Below are 23002 nucleotides of genomic sequence, written 5' to 3' on the forward strand. Positions count from 1 at the left end.
TTGCGCACATCTAGTCAGATCTGCGGTGTTCCAATATAACACACGAGATTAAGGCGAGCACCTGCTTCGAGGGCTGCTGTAAAGTCACCACCCGGCCTTCAAGTACGTGATGTTCATTTCAGTAAGCTGAGCCGCGCGGTGCTGGGCGCTGGTGAAAACAATCCAAATGAGAATGTACGTGAATTAAACTGATTGTAAAGATAAAGGCGGCGGGGGCACTGGGTGGCACGCGTGCCCCTTTGCGCCCCTCGGTGAGGACACCTGACAGTGCCTGGCAGTCTACCTCTGCCCCCGCCTTCTTCGCCGCCCTGTCAGTGTCGCCTCTAAAGAGCCGCTGGGTAATTATTGATAGATGGCCCTGCGGGGCTAACGTGCGCTCTGAGCAAACAGACGGGAGTTGAGTTCGCCTCGTGAGACGCCGACACCTTCATTCTCGTGGGTCCCCCCCACTTCGGACTACCGAGAGTCTAGAGATGCAGCTTTACTTTCTCGTGTACGTCTGCTGGCTGCAGGTGCCTTCTGCGCTCGGACACCCGGGGGACGGGGAGCGCACCTGGCTGAGATTTGACCAAATGCCCCAGCCAGAAGACGAGCTCTTTCTCTATGACACTTTCCCCCCGGATTTCGTGTGGGCAGTGGGCACGGCAGCTTATCAAGTGGAAGGAGCTTTTGAAAAGGACGGCAAGGGGCCTTCAATCTGGGACAGGTTCACGCACAGAGGCAACGGCACTTCGTCGAACGGGGATGAGGCCAGTGACAGCTACCATCAGCTTCAGCGGGACATCCATGCACTCTCTATACTGGGCGTCACGCACTACAGGTTCTCTATTTCGTGGCCCCGTGTCTTCCCTACCGGACGATCCGACAGTTATAACCATGCCGGAGTGAGCTACTACAGAGGACTCCTGAACCAGCTGAAAAAGATCAGAGTGCAGCCTGTGGTCACCCTATACCACTGGGACCTGCCCGACGACCTGCAGCGACAGTATGGGGGCTGGAGCAACCCCGTCGTCATCGAGCTGTTCAAGGAGTACGCGGACTTCTGCTTCAGGACCTTCGGGGAAGACGTCAAGTACTGGATTACCATCGACAACCCCTTTGTGGTAGCCTGGCACGGGTACGGCACGGGCATAGTTGCTCCTGGTATCAGAAGCGAACCCAGCTTACCATTCAGAGTCGGGCACAATCTTCTCAAGGTAAAAAAAAGTAAAGAATTGGTAAGCTGGTGGGCTGACCCGAGCGGAGTTGGGGGTCTTTCTTCAGCGCAGCCAGTTCACTGCCAAGTTCATTTTGTCTAATTTGAAGGGTTACAGGATGAGAAATGAAGCGTAATATGCACTGCGAGAATGTCATTGGGGTATTATTTCGAAAATCCGCATGAGTGCTCGTGCAAAAAGGGAGCCTTGCACAGTTACACGGTTTAATTATAAAGCGAAACAAGGCGGGTGTTTCACAGAGCTATAAAGAGTACGGCGCATTCCCTGAACCGGTTACGGGGCACATACTCGCTCCAACCAGCACATTATGAAAACTGGAAAAAATGCAGAATGGTCAAGAAGACGCAAAATAAATGAGTGCAGCTGAGATACCAGCGGTCATTGGCTTTGGTCAATGCGGGGGGCTGCAAACCCTACCACTCGCTGTTACACCCGAAAATTCCCACTTTTAATTAAACACACACACTGTCTTCATACACTTTAGATGGTTAACCTTGCAAATAAGACTTCATTCAACACATGTCGGATGGCTGTGTTTTGTCGGCTTAGATATATGTAATGTCATGTCAGGTCCGAAATCAAGGACGCTGCAGACAGTTTAACAAAAGAGTGGGATCAACACCAACATGATGCCATTTTATTAGTGGCGTCTCGCGTTCACGTAAAGATCAAGACTACAGCGTGTACCTTGTTTAGTTGTAACAGCCTGAACCTCTGAGTCTGCGAGGCCAAGCAAGCAGCACAGCTGGGTCACCGCTGCCAGAGGGAGCCTTTTGACTACACATCCCACCCGGAGCCCGCGTTCTCCAGCGCCGGCACGCACCAATCACCGTCCGGGGCCACCCCTTATTTCCGTTCCCCCGCTACTTCAATTTCGCGCCTTTCCTCACAGAAAAGGATCCCGTCTAGAAATAAATGCAACTCCGAATCATGTTATGTAAAGTAAATGAAACAAGGCGACACAAAGCCTAAATCAATCATGTATCCGTCGTGCGGATTCGCTTATTAAAAACCCAGGAGAAGGGGTGAGATGTAGTATGGGGGCGTCGTTTTTCACGAATGTGCAAGAATAATATCGGTTAGCCACTGATCTCTTTGACAATCCTGTTTCATTCAGCTCCGATCATTGCGCGATGTGTAAAACGCCATTGTAAATGTGGGACTGCTGAAGCCCAAAGGTGACCCCCCGACACACACACACACACACACACTTTAAGTTAATATGGTGGCTTTGCGCTGGGGAAACTCCCAATCTTCGATTGTATCTGACAGATAGACAAACACCAAACCTCATGGGGGCCATTCGAATGGTTCATCCGTGACGGGTCTCCCACCATGATCTCCACAAGTAATATTGACGCCCCCGGTGCCGACTCCATTGAAGCTGGTTGAATCGGGCGGCAGTTTAGAAGTACTGGACGGGACGCCAGCTCATGTTGGCGTGTACTTCGAGCCTCCTAACAACTAAATTTGCTTTTCGCATGCTTATGGAAGACGGACCAGGCTAATGATGAGAGTAAAGCGTTAAAAAGCCCACGGAGAGAACGAAGCAGGGGGCTCTGGAGCGGTAAGATGGAACTGCGCCATTCTGTTTAGTCATCCAATTCAAAGAAACGCATACGCGACCATGATCTTATTTAGCTCCTTACAAAAAAGCATTTCAAAAGAAACGGAGGCGAGACATAGTGAGCTGTTCTGGGCCACATAGAGAGTCAATACTGGGGGTCAAAGAAGAAGAAAAAAAAACCATGTCCGACTAATATGTTGCTGGGTGAAGTTATTCGTTGTTAACTACGAGGATGCCAGTTCAACTCCTGCCTCTGAGCCACAGCTGTACAATGTGGCTGAACAGTCGCACCATGTGTCTGTACTTGTGTATGAAGCTGAAAGGTGCTATATAAAGGGAGCCTGGGAAGAAAAACAACATAATAACTAACAGTGATTAAGCCAATTGTTAAAAATATCACTATGTACAAGTCTTGCATGTTGATAATGTCTTCACATCCTACAAACAGAAAATTGAACTTCTTTCTCATCAACACATTTCTTTCACTACTTTCAAGCTAGAAACTTTGCTAAACAGAACCTGCCCAATTTTCCTCACCTTCCACCTTGTTGTATTCCACAAGAAATACTGATCAGTCTTGAAGACTCCGATAGCATCTCTACAACTTATAAAATTATTTTAAAGTCCCTTCCTTTCAAAGACCCCAAAGTACATTCGGGAAAGGATCTGTCACTTCCATCCATCCATTTTCCAAATCCGGTGAATCTGAACACAGGGTCACGGGGGTCTGCTGGAGCCAATCCCAGCCAACACAGGGCACAAGGCAGGAACCAATCCTGGGCAGGGTGCCAACCCACCGCAGGACACACACACACACACACACCAAGCACACACTAGGGCCAATTTAGAATCACCAATCCACCTAACCTGCATGTCTTTGGACTGTGGGAGGAAACCCACGCAGACACGGGGAGAACATGCAAACTCCACGTAGGGAGGACCCGGGAAGTGAACCCAGGTCTCCTAACTGCGAGGCTACCGCTGCGCCACCGTGCCGCCCAGATCTGTCACTTAATATTTCAGAACAGGAGTGGAAGGCAGCCAAGCACAGAATACACTGTTTCCATGGCAAGATTCAAGCTGTGAACGTTGTAATCGAGCTCCAGCCTCACTGGGCCACATGTTTTGGGGCGTGCATCACATTAACATCATTTTAGACACAAATGTTGAATGTCAATCAGACAGCCTTGGTGTCACAATCCCTGCATTAACAGCTGAGGGCGTGTGGTGGACTCCCAGAGGGGCTTAAGTGGAGAAGGACAAACAAATCGAAATGCACTCACTACCAGCACGTAGCCATATCTTACTCAACAGCAGGAATCCCACCCCACCACTTGTAAGTCAGCGGGTATCTGATGTTCTTTACTATTTGAAATTGGAAAAAAATCTAATTCTCTCTTAGTGCATCTTAGGATCTAATCAATAACATTTTAGAAGAAGTTTCCATTTTGGGGAACAGGATACTCTTCCTTTCTTGTTGCTTTTATTGAGTAGCGTTGGTTGTTGGCTTGAATTTTGCGTCACTTTGTTGAGTCTGACTTGATTGTAATGAATGTTATCTGCCTCTAATTAAAATCAATTAAAATAAAAAATACCACTCTGAAAAATATCCCTCCATTTTCTATACCCACTAAAGCAGAGCAGGATTGGGGGGAAGCTGGAATCCAGCAGGAATTGTGCACAAGGTGCAGACAATCCCATCGCAGGGTGAACTCACACACACACTCCTCGGGGGCCAACTTAGCAATGCCAGTCCATCATTTTAATCAAAAGGTAATTATTAAAAGCCCAAATATATAAAACAGCTATGTGCAATTCCATTTGCTTAGCAATAATGATTTACTATCGGTAGAGTAGACGCAAAAGGCCCCCTATAAGATTGACAGCAATATGGCAGACTTTTCCAGCTGAGCTCTCACTAGTATGCTGCACAGCTTGACTTGTGTGGCCGGGCTGTCGTCGTCCTTCTTCACATGTCACCAGAAGCCCACAACTGTCTTAGCCCGTTAAGTCAAAGGAGACCTCCTCCGTCAGCTCAAGTGGCTAACCAGGTCTCGGACTGAGGGGGGCCTCTTCCATGTGCCATCCTTGTTCTGCCTGATCCTTGGTACGCTTGTCCTCTGGTGGTTACTTGGTTGCGGTTTGTGATGTCAGTTGTGCAACTCCATACAAAGCGGGACCAAATGTCAGCACAATGTCCACAATCTGCAGATCTGCTTTCAGATCCTTGAGTTTGCTGGTTTTGATTTGTGATTTTGAATACTTTTGCCCCGACCTGAAGACTGAACTTGGTATTCCGTTTTGGCTTTGACGCTTGACAGTTTGCTTCTTTGTCACAATCACCCGCTTTGACTTTGTTAATCCTCTCCTGGAGCAGAACATTTTCAGAATGTGGCACTAAGGCTGTGCTCACGTGACATTGGACAGACTGTAAAAATTAATTTCTGAGTCAGAAATGGCAAGTGAACGCCCCACAAACTCTGAGTTAGACAATTTGGAGAGAATAAGGGTACCTGAATTCTTCGTTTTGTGACATAATGCTGACCTTTCACCTTAGCTAACAGACTCCAGCCAAGTAACCTAAAGTAATTATATGACTTTGAAAACCAATTGGCTGATGATTTATAGTTGGTGTGTTGTAATAATTATTCTTACAAGTTCAATTATTTGGAGTTTTATACAGTATATGCGTCATTCATTTAGACCTCTTTGCAGATATCTGTTTTCACATTGACATTAAAGAGTTGTTTTATGCTGATGAGTGTGTCAAAAAATCCAAATTACTTCCACTGTGATTCAATGTTTTATAACAGTAAAATGTGAAAACTTTCAATGGGGTAAGTACTTTTTACTTTTTGTAGGTGCTATAGATATGTTGCATGCAAAGTATAATTGTTTCTATGTTTTTGTTGACTGTTCTAATCAGACATGCAAGTACAGATTTCATTGTACACATGACAATAAACGTTGACGTGACTGTAAATGTTATGTCTTTAGCATGTCCTAATAGCAACATAGAAAGAGAATCTAACTAACATACCGCCATAAAGGCTGAAAAAGATCACCTACAGAGCGAAGAGGAGTTATAAAGCCTTATTGCCACAGGTAGAAAAGATCTCCTGTGGTGGTCAGTTCTGCATTTGGGGGCAATGAGTAGTGATGAGCGAGCATGCTCGGAGCATGGGGCTACTCGAATGAGCACCACATGTGCTCGTGCGCCATGCTCAAGTCTCCGCCCCGCACGCTTAACGGGTTGGAGACAGCAAATCAAGGGGCAGGTAAGTACTGCCCTCACTGTAATGCAGGCACTCCTATATCATGTTTTAGAGCGTCAGCTCACCTGCAGGCACTGACATACTGTATAATGTTTTAGAGCGTCATTTTTCCTGTAAAATTGATTTTTTTGGGGGTTTTTTGGGCGTGTTTTTGTCAGTCTGTAAAAGTGGCGTACAACTCGGACAAACTGGTTTCCAGCAACGACTTGGGAGTCCAAGATGCATCCAGACATCGTCCCCATGCTGTTCCCGGTCCATTTGGGTGGTGTTTCTGTCACTTTCTGACCTTTTCCAATGGACCAGGCACCCTCCCTTCTTCAGAGCAGGGGGTGCCTGGTTGTCTCCCATTGACTTACATTATACTTGCGATGTGTTCGGATCGAACACCCGAACACCCAAACACTTTGGTGCTCGCTCATCACTAGCAATGAGTCTTTTGCTGTGTGTGCTCTGATGGTTCCTCAAGGAGGCATACATGGGGTGAGAGGGGTTGTCCGTGATACTGAGGAGCTGTTTCAGCATTCTCCTCTCGGACACCTCCGTCAGATCCTCTAGTTTGACGCCTAGGACAGAACCAGCCTTTTTAATCAGCTTGTCCAGCCTGTTGTGATTAGCTGTCTTCATCACACTGCCCCAGTTCACAACTGCAATAAACACCACACTTTCCATCACAGAGTGATAAAACATTGTCAGCATACATTAAACGACCTAAGCCTCCTCATTAGATAGAGCCGGCTATTCCCTTTCTTGAGCACAGTGTCTGTGTTCTTGGACCAGTCAAGTTTACTGTCAATGTGTACTCCCAGGTACCTGTAGTCCTCAACTACGTCAACCTCCGTTCCTCTGATAGTGACAGGGGTGGGAGGAGGAGCCCGCTTCCTAAAGTCCACCACCAGTTCCTTTGTCTTTGTGATGTTTAGCTGTAAATAATTCTGCTCACACCACCCAAAAAAGCTTTCCACCACACCCCTATACTCCTCCTCCTGACCATCCCTGGTACAGGCCAAATCGGCAGAGTCATCAGAAAATTTCTGCAGGTGACATGACTGAGACCTGTACCTGAATTTAGACGTGTAGATGGTGAAGAGGAAAGGTGATACATTTGGTGGATTGGCAGATAATCTGTAATCCACTGAATCATTACAGAGGGACTTGGACAGCACACACGCTTGGGCAGATGAAATGTAATGTAAGTAATATTAAGTATTACATGTAGGAAGTAAAAATGTTAGGTTTAAATACACAATGGGAGGTCTGAAAAGTGGTAGTGGACTCTATGCTATCAACTTCCAGACAGTGTTCAGAAGCCATTAAAAAGGCTAGCAGAATGACAGGTCATGTAGCGTCCTGATGTGTGGAGTACAAGTCACAGGAGCTTCTGCTCAAGCTTTATAACACACTGGTGAGGCCTCATCTGGAGTCCTGTGTGCAGTTTTGGTCTCCAGGCTACATAGCAGCGCTAGAAAATGTCCAGAGAAGAGCAACCATTCTGAGTCCAGGGCTACAGAGGATGAATGATGAGGAAAGACTTAAAGAGCTGAGCCTTTTCAGTTTAAGCAAAAGAAGATTAAGAGGAGACCTGACTGAAGTGTTTAAAATTATGAAGGGAATTAGTCCAATGGGTCGAGACTGTTATTTTAAAATGAGTTCATCAAGAACACGACGTCACAGTCCAAAGGTTAATTTCACACAACCATTAAGAAGTTTTTCTTTACACACAGAGAACCACAGACACATGGAATAAGCTACCAAGTGATATGGTAGACTTTAGGGACTTCCAAAACTCGACTTGATGTTATTTTAGAAGAATTAAAGAGGATAGGACTGGACTGGCGAGTGTTTTTGGGCTGAATGATCTGTTCTCGTTTAGATTGTTCTAAAGACAGTACTTTATTTGTCCCAAGGGGGGAATTTAATTTTTTACAGAAGCTCAATATGTTCTGCTTCAAAAGAGACAGATTGATTTTTAAAGTTAAGGGATTCATAGTCGTAACCAAACACAGTCACACCACATGATTGTCATGTTTACAATGTTGAGCAGAAATTCAAAGACCAGACAGAATGTTCAGTAACCAAAAAGTGTTTTGAAAACCAAGAAAATACACAAACAGCTTTATTATCTAACACTTGGATGGCTTGAAACCATCAAGTGCTGGTCTTTAAATGGTCACACCGATGATGTCACGCATGGGGTGTGTGGGTAATTTGCCATAGTGATGGCTGATGCAACTTCGGCAAAATAGTAACGCTCATGAGGAAAAAAAAATGGCATAGTGGGAAGATGTTGCAAATGTCCACCCTTTTCCAAAAGCATGTTAGAAAGAAACTAATGCCGGAACCACAGAAAAGACTTACTGATTGTTCTGATTTTTTATCAAAAAAAAATTAATCACGCTGTCAGAACATAACACAAAAAATATTATAACGAACAACAGCAACAAGTCAAATACAAAAATTACAAAAAGGAAGAAAAGTCTGAATTTGGCTAAAGGCAAATGAGCAATCACAGTGAGGCATTATGCAGACATATTGCTGTAAGCATGAAGGAGCCCTAGCAGTGTTTCTTTACACACTTCTGCTCAATGATTTGCTGGCTAAAAGTCCTTAATCTTAGTGTGTCGGACAGAGGAGGTGCAGCATTGTTCACAGTGGCACTCACCTTTGTCTTCATTCACTTTTCCGCTACTTCCTTTAGTGGTTCAAGAGTGTATCTCATAACTGAGCCTGCCTGATTAAGCAGCTTGCCATCAAATACCACAAATGTGATTCCCACCACAGATCAGCAGAGACCACAGTTAAATAGCTTTTCAGCTGCTGTTGGTGCCAAATCTTCACTTGTGCAGCCTTTGTTTGGATGGCACTGCCTTCACACACATCCCCACTGGAATGCTAATGTGGGTTGTCACACCACACTTTTATTTAGTTACTGTATGTGTTGTAGGTTACAATTCTCTAGGAATTGACATTGTAATGTGCCTGAAACAGAAGCAAAGCAAAATGACAAAGTGACCAAGCACACCGTTAGAAGTTGGATGCAGAGCAACTCTTCATGTCTAGGAATCCAGTAGGCAGGCGTAGATGGCCAGCTGACTCTTTGTAGGTTAGTCTCTAATCTGGCGTGGGCTCTTGATGCAATTGATGGGGTAAGATATTGAGCTTCTGTATAAGCAGTGCATTAGGGTTAGGATTAGGGTTAGGGTTGGTTTTATGTGTCCCTCTTCGACCAATGGGATGTTGCATTACAGAGGCCATTCTCCCCTCATGTTCAGGCCTTGGGACATTTGACCAACCCTGGCTAGGCAGGCCTATTGTCCTCTAATGTCCTGCTAACTTGAGTGTTTCACTCGTAGCCCTGGGCAAGTCTGTAGTCTGTGCTTTGTTCTGCTTCTCACCTGGTTTTCTCTGAGTAGAACAGGGATAACAAGAAATATTTCTCTAGTGGAAGTTTTTCTAAATACGTGCTTTATCAGTACAAATATTAAGATTTTAATAAAATATATAAAAAAATAAAAGCAAATCATGCAAAACAATTGTTTCACGGTCCATCTTCATGTTACCGTTCAAGCTCAAGGAGAACATTTTTGACTCAAGAGACTCTTAGGGCTTTTAAATGTGAGGGTGTCTCTTTCTCTTCTTCATAGTGGGTTTGTTCACCTGAACCCTGCTACACCAGGCAATTAGAAAAGGAAGGCCAAAAGGTTGTTTTTGTATTTGAAGTGACTCTTTTTATTTCCTTATGTTAGTTTCCATTTAAATTATTTGACTTCTTTAGGACTATATAAGTATATACTATATATACAGTATGAAATACAGAGCAAATACACATGCATACAGATTTCATCAGTCATGCTTTTCCAAATGTTTTTTTGTCTGTGACATCCTTTTGTAAGATCCCCCATCTGCACTTAGGGCTTCATTCAGTGCATCACGGACACGTGGTTGTCCTAATGCGAGTACGCTTCATCACACATAAACAGAGCTAAAGGCCACACGATCTCCTTCCTTTGGAAAACATTTATCTATGGAATCAGCTCATATTGTAAATAACTGAAGATAAATTATAGCAGTTAAATGCTTGCTGGAAACGATAGGCCCTGGCATTGAATGGGCACCATCTGCCATCCTTATACTGTATGAATGTTTATTTTACTTTTATTTGTTCTTGAATCATTTTTGTGCTTTCAAACATGCCTAGAATTTTTAAGCATCCTATCTCACCTTGTTTGCACTTTCTCTTGTTTTCCTTGTTGCCTTTGTTCCAGGTGAGCAGGGTTATTGTGAAAAGGCAGGCCCCATAGCACGGAGAACTTCACCGAACACGTGGCCTTCCTCTCTTGTGTGCCTTTTGGCCTCTTTACATTCTTGCAGTATAGCCTGACTCCTCATTTCACTCGACCATTCATTTTCAAACCCAGTTATATCTAGCTGCATTCTCCCTATTTATTTGAGACTTCTAGTATTACCTAATGATTAATAGACAAAGTCAAAAAGTGGCAAGTAAGAGAATTAAAATAAACCACAAAACTCCATGTGCACATCATGGAAGTAGTAACTAAATTTCAAGGAGAAGACAAAGTCACATCATTAGCAGAGGAAGAGGAGGACATCTGATTGAAGGAGAGTGAAACATTAAATTTAAGGCTTAATTAAGAAATTTGGCAGCCTCACAGTATGAGGACTGGGTGGGTCCACTCTAAAATATCTTTGATAGCTGTCCTGTGCCGCTGCGTCCATATAGTAGTGAAACAGGACAAATTTTAAAAATCAATTGACATTGGCACTATATCTGATCGTGTTCAGGTCTGATGGGAAAGGTCCCCCATGTGGGGAGAAAAGCACATGGCCTTGATGTTTCTGGCAATCAGCAGCTACCCTGTAAAACACACATAACTGTGATCGTTCTCTCAGAAACTTCAAACGTTACTCCTTAACAATCTGTAATGTCTGTTGAACAAACAGGTATCGCTAGCTAAGTGGAGGCAAGGTGCACTCCAACATGTGGCGAGAGGTAGACAGATTCGAATGGAGGGTGGCGTGTGAGTGAGGAGGGCCCCGCACGGCTCCTTACTCCTGACCCCTTGGCCCACAGCCTCTGTCTCGGATTAGTGCCAATATTTTGCTTTAGCGCAATGAGAGAAGTCACAAAATCAACCGGAATGTTCAAGTAAATTATAGAAAAAAACACAAACTAAATCCGGTAAGTGGTTCTCTCATGAAAACTGGACAGACATGCAGATGTTGGATTTTATATATATATATATATATATATATATATATATATATATATATATATATATATATATATATATATATATATATATATATATATATATATATATATATATATATATATATATACAGTGTGTATATATATATATCTATATCAGTGGTCCCCAAATCCGGTCCTGAAGGGCCCCTGTGGCTGCAGGTTTTCATTCTATCCCTTTTCTTAATTACCGACCTGTTTTGGCTCCTGATTAACTTCTTTTGAATTAATATTAATTGACGTGCTCTTGAAGACTCAGACCCCTTAATTAGCAGCCAAACAATAATGAGATACAAAATGAACCAAAACGTGACCAGCAAAACATGACCAACACTGTCGATCATACAATATCCGAAAATAAAGAAAGGTGAAGGCCTGAGTAATGCTGATCTGCTCAGGTACCCAAAACATTTTGACAGCGCTCTTAAAAAAGAGAAAATCAACATATATATATATATATATATATATATATATATATATATATATATATATATATATGCTATTGCACAATGAGAGCAGCAACAAGCCATGAAATTAAAGAAAGTGTTTAATAAACAACAAAAATTAGAGCTTAATTAAGCCTAATTAAGGTTGGAGTGAAATTGGTTGGAGTTTCAGGCCCTAACTTAGTTGGTCTTCTGTTGGCTCACTCACTTCACATTTCATTTCCCTTTGGGTGCAATTTAAGGAAAGAAATGAAACAATTCAGAGGAACAATGAAGAAATTCAGGGGAACAAACCTTAAAAAAACAGGTCAATTAAATTTAATTCAAAAGAAGTTAATAAGCAACAAAAACAGGTCATTATGAAGAAAAAGGTTAGAATGAAAACCTGCAGCCACTGGGGCCCTCCAGGACCGGAGTTGGGGACCCCTGATCTATCTATACTAATAAAAGGCAAAGCCCTCACTGACTCGCTCACTGACTGACTCATCACTAATTCTCCAACTTCCAGTGTAGGTAGAAGGCTGAAATTTGGCAGGCTCATTCCTAACAGCTTACTTACAAAAGTTGGGCAGGTTTCATTTCAAAATTCTATGCATAATGGTCATAAATGGAAGCTATTTTTCTCCATATACTGTAATGGAGTTGAGCTCGATGGTCATGGGGGGCGGAGTTTCATGTGACATCATCACGCCTCCCACGTAATCACGTGAACTGACTGTCAACGCTTTACATAGAAAACCAGGAAGAGCTCCAAAAAGCGCTGAAGAAAACATGCATTATACAATTGAGAAGGCAGCGAAACAATAAGAAGCGAGCGAGTGACACATACTGTACAAGCATATTCATGCCTGCAGCTACTTCAGAAACAAAGCAGGGTGTAAACCTAAACTTTAAATTAAGTTCATAGACAGGCTGCCGCTGGCGTTTGTTATGCCCACAGCTAATGCGGGATACAAGTTTAATGAGAGGATGCAGGGTAGAAACGACAGTTTTGATCACTTTCTAACTAAGTTAAAATTACTGGTGAAGGGCTGTGCTTATGCAAATTCTGAGAGACTGTGTTTGTGGGGGGATTGACAGTTAAGGCGGGTGGGGGAGTCACGTCATCATCTCCCCTCCCATTCACCTCATTTCGCTCTGAGCTGAGCTCCGCGGCTAACGGCGTCTTCCGAAGCAACTTCGTCACACTGCCACCAAATACTCACAGAAAAATCCACAAGTTAATACACACCCTGTCTCTAGAGTTTCTCCACACTGAATCCTCCAGGCACTACTTACAAAAGGTTACATTGACAATCATGTTATTTTTAAAATGTTTCCTTTTCTTCTCGATTCATTTTACCCTCGCACCCCCTTGGTTTGAGAAGAAGTATGAAAAAATATGAGGTTAACAGAAAAACAGATCACCAATTCAAGCTTTATGAATAATCGATTCGCCATCAATAATTGTTTTGGTAAAGCCATACTCAGTGTAATCCTCCTTCCATTTTATAATTTTTCCGCCACTAGCCATGATTAAATGAACGGTAAAAAAGTAAGAGTGAAGCGAGGGTGACTTATTCAGGCAGGCATATATATGACAGCAACACTCATGACAATGTCAATCATGTTACGTTATTATTAAAATGTTTCCTTTTCTTTTTCATAACTTCTTTAAAACTACTTCGCTGCGAAGCGCGGGTATTTTGCTAGTATAATATAAAAGTCAATGTGTGTATGTATGTTCCAGCATCACGTCCGAATGACTGGAGCAATTTTCATGAAACTTGGTACACATGTTCCTCATTGGTCGACTAAAAATACTGTAGGGTGAAATCAGCCCTAACCCACCCCCTTCTGGGTAGGGTGGGGGGTGATCTTGCGGTCTTGTATGCATGTTATCATCCTGTTGACACACGGAACGACCACCAGAGGGCGAACTGGAGGTGACTGCCAGCATTCTTTACGTTTGAGCGCCACCGCGCCCCTGTTGCTTTCGAAATTAAATAGAGTTCTACGTGTGCAAGCGTGTGTGTCTGTCCAGCCTGGAAATGAGACTTAGAGTTGGGGTGAGGGCTCCAGCTTCGAGGATACACAAGCGAGGCCAGTACACCGGCAAAAGGAAACCTCCTAAGAAAGAGAGTCGCTTAGCTGCTAATGCACAAACCATGCAAGCACTTTGGCAACATGAATCCTTCTAGCAGAGAGATGCCCAGAGTCGTTCTGATGATTGAAATACTTTCTAGGATCCTGGCTTACACACTTAGTATATACCAGGCAACTGCCAGTATTCTTTATATTTAAGCAGCACCGCGCCCCTGTTACTTTTCAAATTAAATAGTTGGTCAATTCCGAGCATCAACTAGATGATAACATACATACAACTTGGAAGACCACAAGACAAGGACATTAGTGAGTGTTTGTTTCTTCTTTTATTTTTATTTTTAACAAAAGGCGCAAGGCAGAAACAAACCCCGGGCAGGGCACCAGCCCACCACAGAAAATTCACGCAGACATGGGGAGAACAAGCAAACTCCACGCAGGGAGGACCTGGGAAGCGAACCCAGGTTTATTGTTTGTTAATTTATTTTTGTTTTTCTCAAACAATTAAAAAAACAACAACTTTATTTTCCTCCCGGGCAACGCTGGGTATTCCAGCTAATATACAGTATATATATATATATATATAGTATATATATATATATATATATATATATATATACTATATATATATATATATATATATATATATATATATATAGTATATATATATATATATATATATATATATATATATATACTATATATATATATACTGTATATATATAGAGAGAGAGATATATAGATAGATAGATTTGTGAAGTGAAACTCCCATTTATTAAAATGGGGTTAATGGTACAATGTCAAGTCCATTGGTTTTGATCACGTCATGCACTTATGAGTCTCTCTTTCTTTGTGTTTCTTGTTGCCTTTTCTATTCCTCCAGCCCTGTTGTGGACACATGGCCATATTCCACACGGCTTACTATTTTACATCGGCCACCTGCTGTTGTTCATCAGTCATTCCCAGCTTTTGTGGACACCTGATGACATCATGCCAGATGGACAAATGTTTTATTGGTTTACATATACAGAGATAAATCAATAGATGTGAAAGGCGCTATTAAGATAAATAAATACTGTCAGTAGATGGATGGTGAAGACAGACCCATCGATCAATCGATCTACAGTTTTCAACATTTTTGGCTTTACGTTTCTTAATTAAGTCTTAAATTTAAGGTCAAACTCCCATTTAGTCAGAAGGCATGCTCTTCCTAGGTCTGCTAATGATGTGACTTTGACTTATTTAATAATATTTTGTTCTAGCAGTGCCTGATGTGGAAATACACAAGTGGCAGTATTGTCTTTTTGAGTGAGATTTTTTTCAGTAGAGCACAGATTTTACCATCTAGTTTTACTAACATTAGATCAGAGGAGTGAGTCCTTCTAGTTACTTGCATACAGACTTACAGACTTTAGCTTATATAGCAGGTGGGTCCACTTGGTGCTTCAAGTGTCAAGATTTTATAAGATTAGATTTTTGGTGCGGGTCCTCCTTCATGTTCCTAATGTCCAGGTTTACTAACATTAAATTGTATAGTGGGTGCCCTCGTGGAGTTTCCAATATCAAGATTTACCAACATTAGATCAGAGGCATGGGTCCTTCCTCAAGTTTTAAATGTCCAGATTTACAAACATTTGACTGAAGGTGGGGCTTTCACCGCCTTGGATGAGCATCCACACAGAACACAACATAATGTTTCTGAAGTATTATCTAAAAAAGGTTTACATTTACTAAAAAACACAACCTGGTAATTCACTGATTACTCAGTTCATCCTGCTGTCCCTGTAGCTTCTAGCTGGTGGTTCATATGTGAAAATGTCAGGAAAATGTGTCTTTAGTTCATGTGCTACTTCACTGTCTGTAGATTTTAGTTCACCCTTACTGTTTCTAATACTGTTCATGTCCTTCTTGACTGTTCTTTTATCTAAAATGTTAAAATAATTACTTTGGGTCATCTTTTGCAATTTTCTGTCTGAAATGTTTCTCTTTAAATGCTTCTTAGCTTTCCAAATATCCTTTTTAACTGTGACCCTCTTGTGTATAAGACAGACAGATGGATATGAAAGGCACTATAAAGAGTGCTAAACTCTAGATAGATGAATGTGAAAGACACTATAAAGACACATGCATCGACAGTTGTACATAATATGAAAAGTACTATATAATAGTTACAACTTTATTAATCCCCTAAGGGAAATTCGTTTGCTCTACAACATTAAACATAAAACATTGTGCAAAACACTGACTCCAAATTGCAAACTATTATTGAAGTGCAAAAGCCAGGCCTAAAGATTAATTATATAATAATAATAATAATAATACTAATATAAGTATAAATATTGTCCTTCCGTCAACATGTCAAGGGTAAAGATGTGCATGATGGGAGAAGGCACTATACAGTCTGAGAGCTGTGGGTATAAAAGAGCTAAAAGAGAGACGGGAGCTGCACGTAATTTAATTAGCCGAAAATATTTTAAACTCCAGATGGATTAGTAGTAATAATATAGCTAATCTAAAATAGATTGGCATAGTGGGTGACTGCCTTGCCTCTCATTAGTATTGTGAAGGATTTTAATCTCTTTTCTTTTTGTAGTTTCATTTTTAATGTTATATGGTTACTGCATGTTTTACTTTGGTTATACTGGCTTGTTGAACTGACTGAATGTAATATTTATTTTTACAAGAAGAAGGCGCAATACTCTGTACACGGCTTTTGCTGTCTAAATCAATATGACACACAGAGGGACAGGCATATTATTGAAGTAGAATGCAATTTTGGAAAAAAAAAATATATTAACTCAAAAAGGTGATAGGTTAAAAGTAATTACTTGAATTAGAATTGTGTACCGGGCACCATGCTGCTGCAGTGGGTACTACTGCCACCTCACACATTGAGGGATTTTGTGTCAGGATCCCACATCCAGTCACTGTCCATGTACTGTCTGTATATTTATTCTGTATTTGTGTTGGTTTTTCTCTTGTTCCTTTTATTTTTCCGCCCACATACTAAAATACCAACAGTACAAGTCAGGGTCACAGCTACCTGTAAACTGGCACTGACTGAGAGTGGGATTGAGGCCTATTGGACCCCACAATGTAGTTCTGGCCTTGTGCCATATGCTGCTCCAGCCCCCAGGTACTCGGACCTTTTTAAGATCAGATCTTCAGAACATCTTCAGATGTTATATTGTGTTACAGTTGGGTATGTCATATGAGCAATGATTCAATTTTCCTAAAAGTAATACTCCAAAAGAACTAGACATGAATCTTTAGAAATACACATGGGTTAGTTAAACAGATGCCGGCAGGGCTGCTCTCTGTTGCGGTGCTCCTAGAAGTTGCCGTTTTCTTTAAATTCCCTAAACACCAACTTGTAGATTTAGAATTATCCATCCATTATTTTTCTGAACCTGCTTTTTTCATTAAACAACAATCAATTATTTAGCACAATGTTTCCCAACCTTTATGGCGTCCCTTCCCAGTTTATCACATGTTTGAGACACATCAGAGTTGGGGTTTGGGGGCCGGGGGGCTCCTGTGACGGTGCGGGTCCTGCTCCCTTTTCCAATTTTGGGAGCCTTCTCGAACAAAACACCGTTGGTAATGTAAGTGGATGAGCTGGCAGATGGGGACAAATCACACTTAAAGCAAGGAAATGGTGGAAAAGGTGTTCAGTGCTTTTATTAAAAATACTCAAAACCAAAGCAGTGTCCATAATGCAGTGCTCAAAGTTAATAAATAATCCATAAAAACGGGCGCAGTAAGTGGAGGTTAAAAATCTGAATAAATAATTCCATTAAAACAAGGTTAAAATACTGGCTGGAGGCTGTCCTTTTTTTAAAAACCCGGTGCCTACTTTTAACTGGAGGCTCCCCTGCTTCTCCCATATGGGCACTGCAACAGGGGAGTCACCCTATCCGCGGGTGCGGCTGACCTCACTTCTGGTCCGGTAGCCTGCTGTCCCCTGGCTACGTACAGCTCACTCGCCAGACCGCGACTCGGGTTCCCCCAACGGCCAGGGCGCTTACGCTGGGGCTGTCCCTCCCAAGCCTCGTCGACTCCCTCTGCCTTCTCGGCCTTACAAGGCGAGCCATCCATGTTCCTGATCACTCCTACTCCATTGAAAGTTCATCAGGAGTGACCCAATCCATCCGCCCCAGAGCGTCAGCCTTACATTCTGCCAGGGCTCTCCTTCCAGCTGCCTGCCTTCTATCCAGCGAGCCTGCTCTCCTTCCTCTTCTCACCACTAACCTCCATTCTGGGTTTTCTTTCTTATCCCCTGATCTTTTGTTTCCGGCCCATACTTATATAGCTCTGTGGGCGCATCGTCTTATTCACGCACCGCAGAAAGCCAATGAAGCAATTGAGAACTCGTCACGGCTGCACGAGTGCACCCACAGAGACTGACACGGCCAATGGATTATTTAAAAAAGAACGCCATTCTTTTGGAGCCACGGACCCGCTAAATCACAATCCCACACAATCACCAGAGTGTCAGAATTAGGTAAAGAAAAGTCTGATCATCAGTGCTTTTCCTCCTTAATGAATCGAGCATGATTGTCTGAGCAGCGGTTAGAGAGGTTGACCGGCATCGGCTGCGATCCACCTGTGATGCCGAGACTGTCAAGTGAGGGGGAGAGGCGGCAGGTCAGCTGGGAAATGCTGCTATAGCACAATTTCAGACAAAACATGTAGTCCAGAGTGCTTTACAGTATGTCAAAGGAATAATTACAAACCAAGAAAAGCAACAATAACACAAAAAAGAAATAATGCACACATACATATGACAGATATATAATTTAAAGAGAAATAAAGTTCTTATATACAGTATAACATCAGTTTTTAAGTCTCTAAAGCTGAGTCCAATGGTTAGGTCAAATGGCTGGGAGAATAAACTAAATCTGCCAGGGTTTAAGCCAAGAGACCACCCAGTCCGCACTGGGCATTCTACTTAACATACAGTAAATGTGCTGAAGTCACTCCTTATTGTTTTTTAGGCTTTGTCTTAAATGACTCCATACAGTGTGTCTCTTGGGGTATCTGCTGTCGTTTAAACTTCACAGATGACAGCACAGGACTTGGAAGAGGAGAACCGGAAAAGAAAACAGAAAAAAGTAAAAATTCATAAGGCTTGTAGATTCATTGAAATGTATGATAATTCTCTGCTTATCTAGTTTATTAAGAGTAGAACTGAAATTAAACAAGTGAGTTTTCAGGAGTTATTTAAACTGATCCATGGTGTTACCCTGGTGTTTCTCTGTTGGAAATAATTTTTACATTTTTGGTGCATAACATCAAATGGCCGCTTCTTTTATACTTCGCTCTTTGAATAATAAGCAGACCACCAGAAGAGCTAAGGTTATGACATGGAGTGTAGGGTGTAGAGGTGTGGGTCTGGCTGGTCAAAAGTAGTGGTGTTTTCTTCTTTAACAAACTGATTTGATGCACAAGAAAGGCAAACTGCATGTTCAGACAGCCTAAAGAAAAGTGATAGACTGTCTGCTTTACAGTTTACTTTGGAGCAGCAATTTTCTAAATCAATAACGTGCTTGCTTCCAGTCTGCTGTGCTTCTGAATCATTACATGCCCTGATGGCAGCGCTGCTGCTTCACTCTATATCTGATAAAAGGCACACATCTATTTGTAATATTTCTGTATGTATCGGAATAAATAAAAAGGTGAGATTATTTTTCCAGTCTTTGCTCAACAAATGGCTGCCGTACAGTAAATACAGCATTACCTGCCCTCCACTGCATGGTTATTTTTAGGACTTGAAAACATGGCTGAAAGCTGGTAGCACATCTACTTTATTTATTCATTTATAACCAAACTACCATTCAAAGCATAAATGAGTCGAAGTAATTGAGCAACAATGGACAATGAGAGTCTGAAGGGACACTCTTTGATACTTTTATTTGTTCTACTAGAAAACTACTAGTTTCTCTTATCCGTGTACTCTGTATACAATTCACCTGTACTGCTGTATAGCTGTGAGCTTTTTGTTTTTTTTATAAGGGCTAATTCTCCACTAACCATCTTTTAATCCTGTTTAAAGTGCTTATGACATAGAAGTACATCATGTAAATCCAATGCACAGGCAGCTTGGATCATTCTGAACTTTTCACTTGACTTTTTGAACAGATCACTTACCGATCATTGAAGCTGAGACTTCCAATGAGTTACATGTTGGTCAGACATGCAATTTACCTGCAGTACATGTAATAATAATCCTGAATCTGAACTTGTGGTGGAGTGCTGGCTCTGAGGCTGGGGATCTGCACTGGCAATCGGAAAGGTTGCCGGTTCGAATCCCGTAAATGCCAAGAGGGACTCTGCTCTGTTGGGCCCTTGAGCAAGGTCCTTAACCTGCAATCGCTGAGCGCTTTGAGTAGTGAGAAAAGTGCCATATAAATGTAAAGAATTATTATTATTATTATATAAAAAATAATACCATGTATTTTGGTAGCAAGAGAGGTTCAAGCCAATAACTTGAATCAGATAACAGGGTAAGTTTTCAAGAAACAGCTGAAAGAGATACAGAGTTAGAACGTATTGCCTTGCGTTTGGGATCATCAGTAAGAATATATGAGTGTCCATCTGTTTATTATTGAACCCCTTAAATCCTGGTCAGGGTCACGGGGACAGGCTTGTCCTGGCCATTCATTAACAAACACTCAATGCTCATGCTGGGCAAATTTAAAAATGAAAATTAACCTGGGACCTGTTGTCAGACTGCTATGCCTGACTATTATTGACTTTTTAATTAGGTAAAAAATACAGTTTTACTTAAAAAAATATATAGTAGATCACAAAGCAGAACATCATAAAGAATTCAAAAATGTTGACGCGGTACACATGCACAGCAGGTCTTCTCGGATCTTCTCGGAAGACACTTTGAAGTCCCGGGAGAGTACTTGCACATCATGCCCTACTTACAAACAATTTCTCAGAGACAGTTTAACGTCCCGCAAAACAAAGAAGTGAGACAAAAGGACAGCTGCTGTATAGGCTTTTAAATGATCGATGCGCAACGCAACATGCAGATCATGCAGTACGTCACAAGCAACCCTGGGGTTGGAATAACTCATTCACTACAGCTTTATTACTGGCAAATATCAAGAAATAAAAATGAATGAAATGAAAATAACAATCTCTTTAAATTGTACATCCGGTTAACCAAACCCAAGGGTTGGCGAGTGAAGCAAGCCAGGGGCAGAGCCCCCTAGTATGTATGTATGTGTATATATGTGTGTGTATGACCCAGACAGGCAGACATGTTCAAATCACCCCACACACGTTTATTTACAGGTTGTATTATTTACAATTAGTGCTCACAAGTCCTCAAGTCCCCAAAGTCCTGGCCAGCACCACACAATGCCTTCTCTCCTTCAGGCCCCCTCTTTGCCTCTCCTCCCAAGCTCCACTCCAGACTCTAGCCTTGAATGGAGGGAGGCGGCCCCTTTTATAATCACCTGGATGTGCTCCAGGTGTGCTCCAGCACTCTTCCACTGACATGCCCCAGTGTGGCAGAAGTGCCAGCTGCATCCCCGGAAGCACTCCGGGTGCCCCTGCTCCTCTTCCCCCCAGCACTTCCGGGTGTGGCGACAGTGCTGAGGTCCAGGGCTCCAAAGGCATAGGGGCGCCCCCTGGCGGTGACCACGTGCCCCTATAGGGTGGAGCTTCAAAGCTCTGTACCCGTGGCCCCCAAAGGTACCACAACGGTCGCCCCCACATGGTCTGGGGAAGGCGTAAGCCCTCCTCCGGTCCTTCTGGGCGTCCCGGCCATCTCCAACAATATTTAAATATATATATATATACATAGTCACAAGAATGAGTCAAAGACATCATGAAGGTTTGGGGCAGCCACCCATATATTGTTCTAAGGCTGCAAAAATTGAGTTTAAATTGAACAGAAATGTTCACAGATCCGAGTCCAAAACAAAACTCATGGTATGGAGGCAAGATGGGAACTTTAAAGACCAGTGATGTCATCAATGGTGTGGAAACCGGAAGTGATGTCATCAGTGGTGGCAGAAACCCTGCGAGATTTCCTGTGGATGGTCTGCAAGAGACTGAGAGAGACAGTCGGCGCACCCCGCTGCTCCCTGGTCTGCCTTGGAATTACAATCATTTAGGCTCTTCAACTGTGTCTTAATCACCCGTATGTGACTATATATATACTGTGTATATATATATACACTGTATATATATACACTGTATATATATATATATATATATATATATATATATATATATATATATATATATAAATAGTATATACAATATATATATATAAATAGTATATACAATATATATAGTACTGAAACAAACAAAGAAACACAGAGGCAAGCTACACTACAAAACATGGCCAGAGGTAGACCGAGTCGCATGGAGTCTGGCGCGTGAGTGAGGAGGGCCCTGCCTGGCTCCCTATTCCTGATGTCACGCTTCCCCCTCCCCACTGTCTGCAGACTCTGTCTTGGATGAGCATGAATAAATTGCTCCTGCAAACGGACTATGATAGCGCAATGACAGAAGTCGTAAAATCAACCAGAATGTTCAAGCAAATTATAGAAAAAAACCCGATCTAAATCCATTAAATAGTTCTGTTGTGAAAAGCAGACTGACAGACGTTGGATTTCATATATATATATATAATATATATATATATATATATATATATATATATATATATATATATATATAGTATATATATATATATATATATATACAGTATATATATATATATATATATATATATATATATATATACAGTATATATACTTGTAAATTCACAAAGAATTAATGATGTGAATCTTTGATTGAAAGACACCCTTCTATTGAGTATGACTGCATTTAATACTTGGCTGTAGTGATAATTCATCGTTACCTTAGGCAGGTGCATGTATGTATACCTGAAGACATATGTCATGTGATCATTGATAATTACAAAGTAGACTGCATCATTTTGGAAAAGAAAATCAGTATGGGGCAGCATGGTGGTGCAGAGGGTAGTGCTGCTGCCTCGCAGTTAGGAGACCCAGGTTCACTTCCTGGGACCTCCCTGCGTGGAGTTTGTGTGTTCTCCCCGTGTCCGATTTTCTCTCACAGTCCAAAGACATTCATGTTGGGTGCATTGGCGATCCTAA

The 23002-nt window shown here is 42.1% G+C and overlaps 1 protein-coding gene across 1 annotated transcript in view; it reads left to right on the top strand.

Moving 5' to 3' along the window:
- Positions 1 to 420: 420 nt before the first annotated feature.
- The window catches only part of kl (klotho), a 105303-nt gene continuing 82721 nt past the window's right edge, over positions 421 to 23002 (top strand). Inside the window, exon 1 of the mRNA XM_039745758.1 lies at positions 421 to 1196. Within this exon, the coding sequence (XP_039601692.1) occupies positions 474 to 1196 (723 nt within the window). The 5' untranslated portion in view covers positions 421 to 473. The remainder of the gene's footprint in view (positions 1197 to 23002) is intronic.

This window comes from Polypterus senegalus, chromosome 2, assembly GCF_016835505.1.
Source record: "Polypterus senegalus isolate Bchr_013 chromosome 2, ASM1683550v1, whole genome shotgun sequence".
Lineage (NCBI taxonomy): Eukaryota > Metazoa > Chordata > Cladistia > Polypteriformes > Polypteridae > Polypterus > Polypterus senegalus.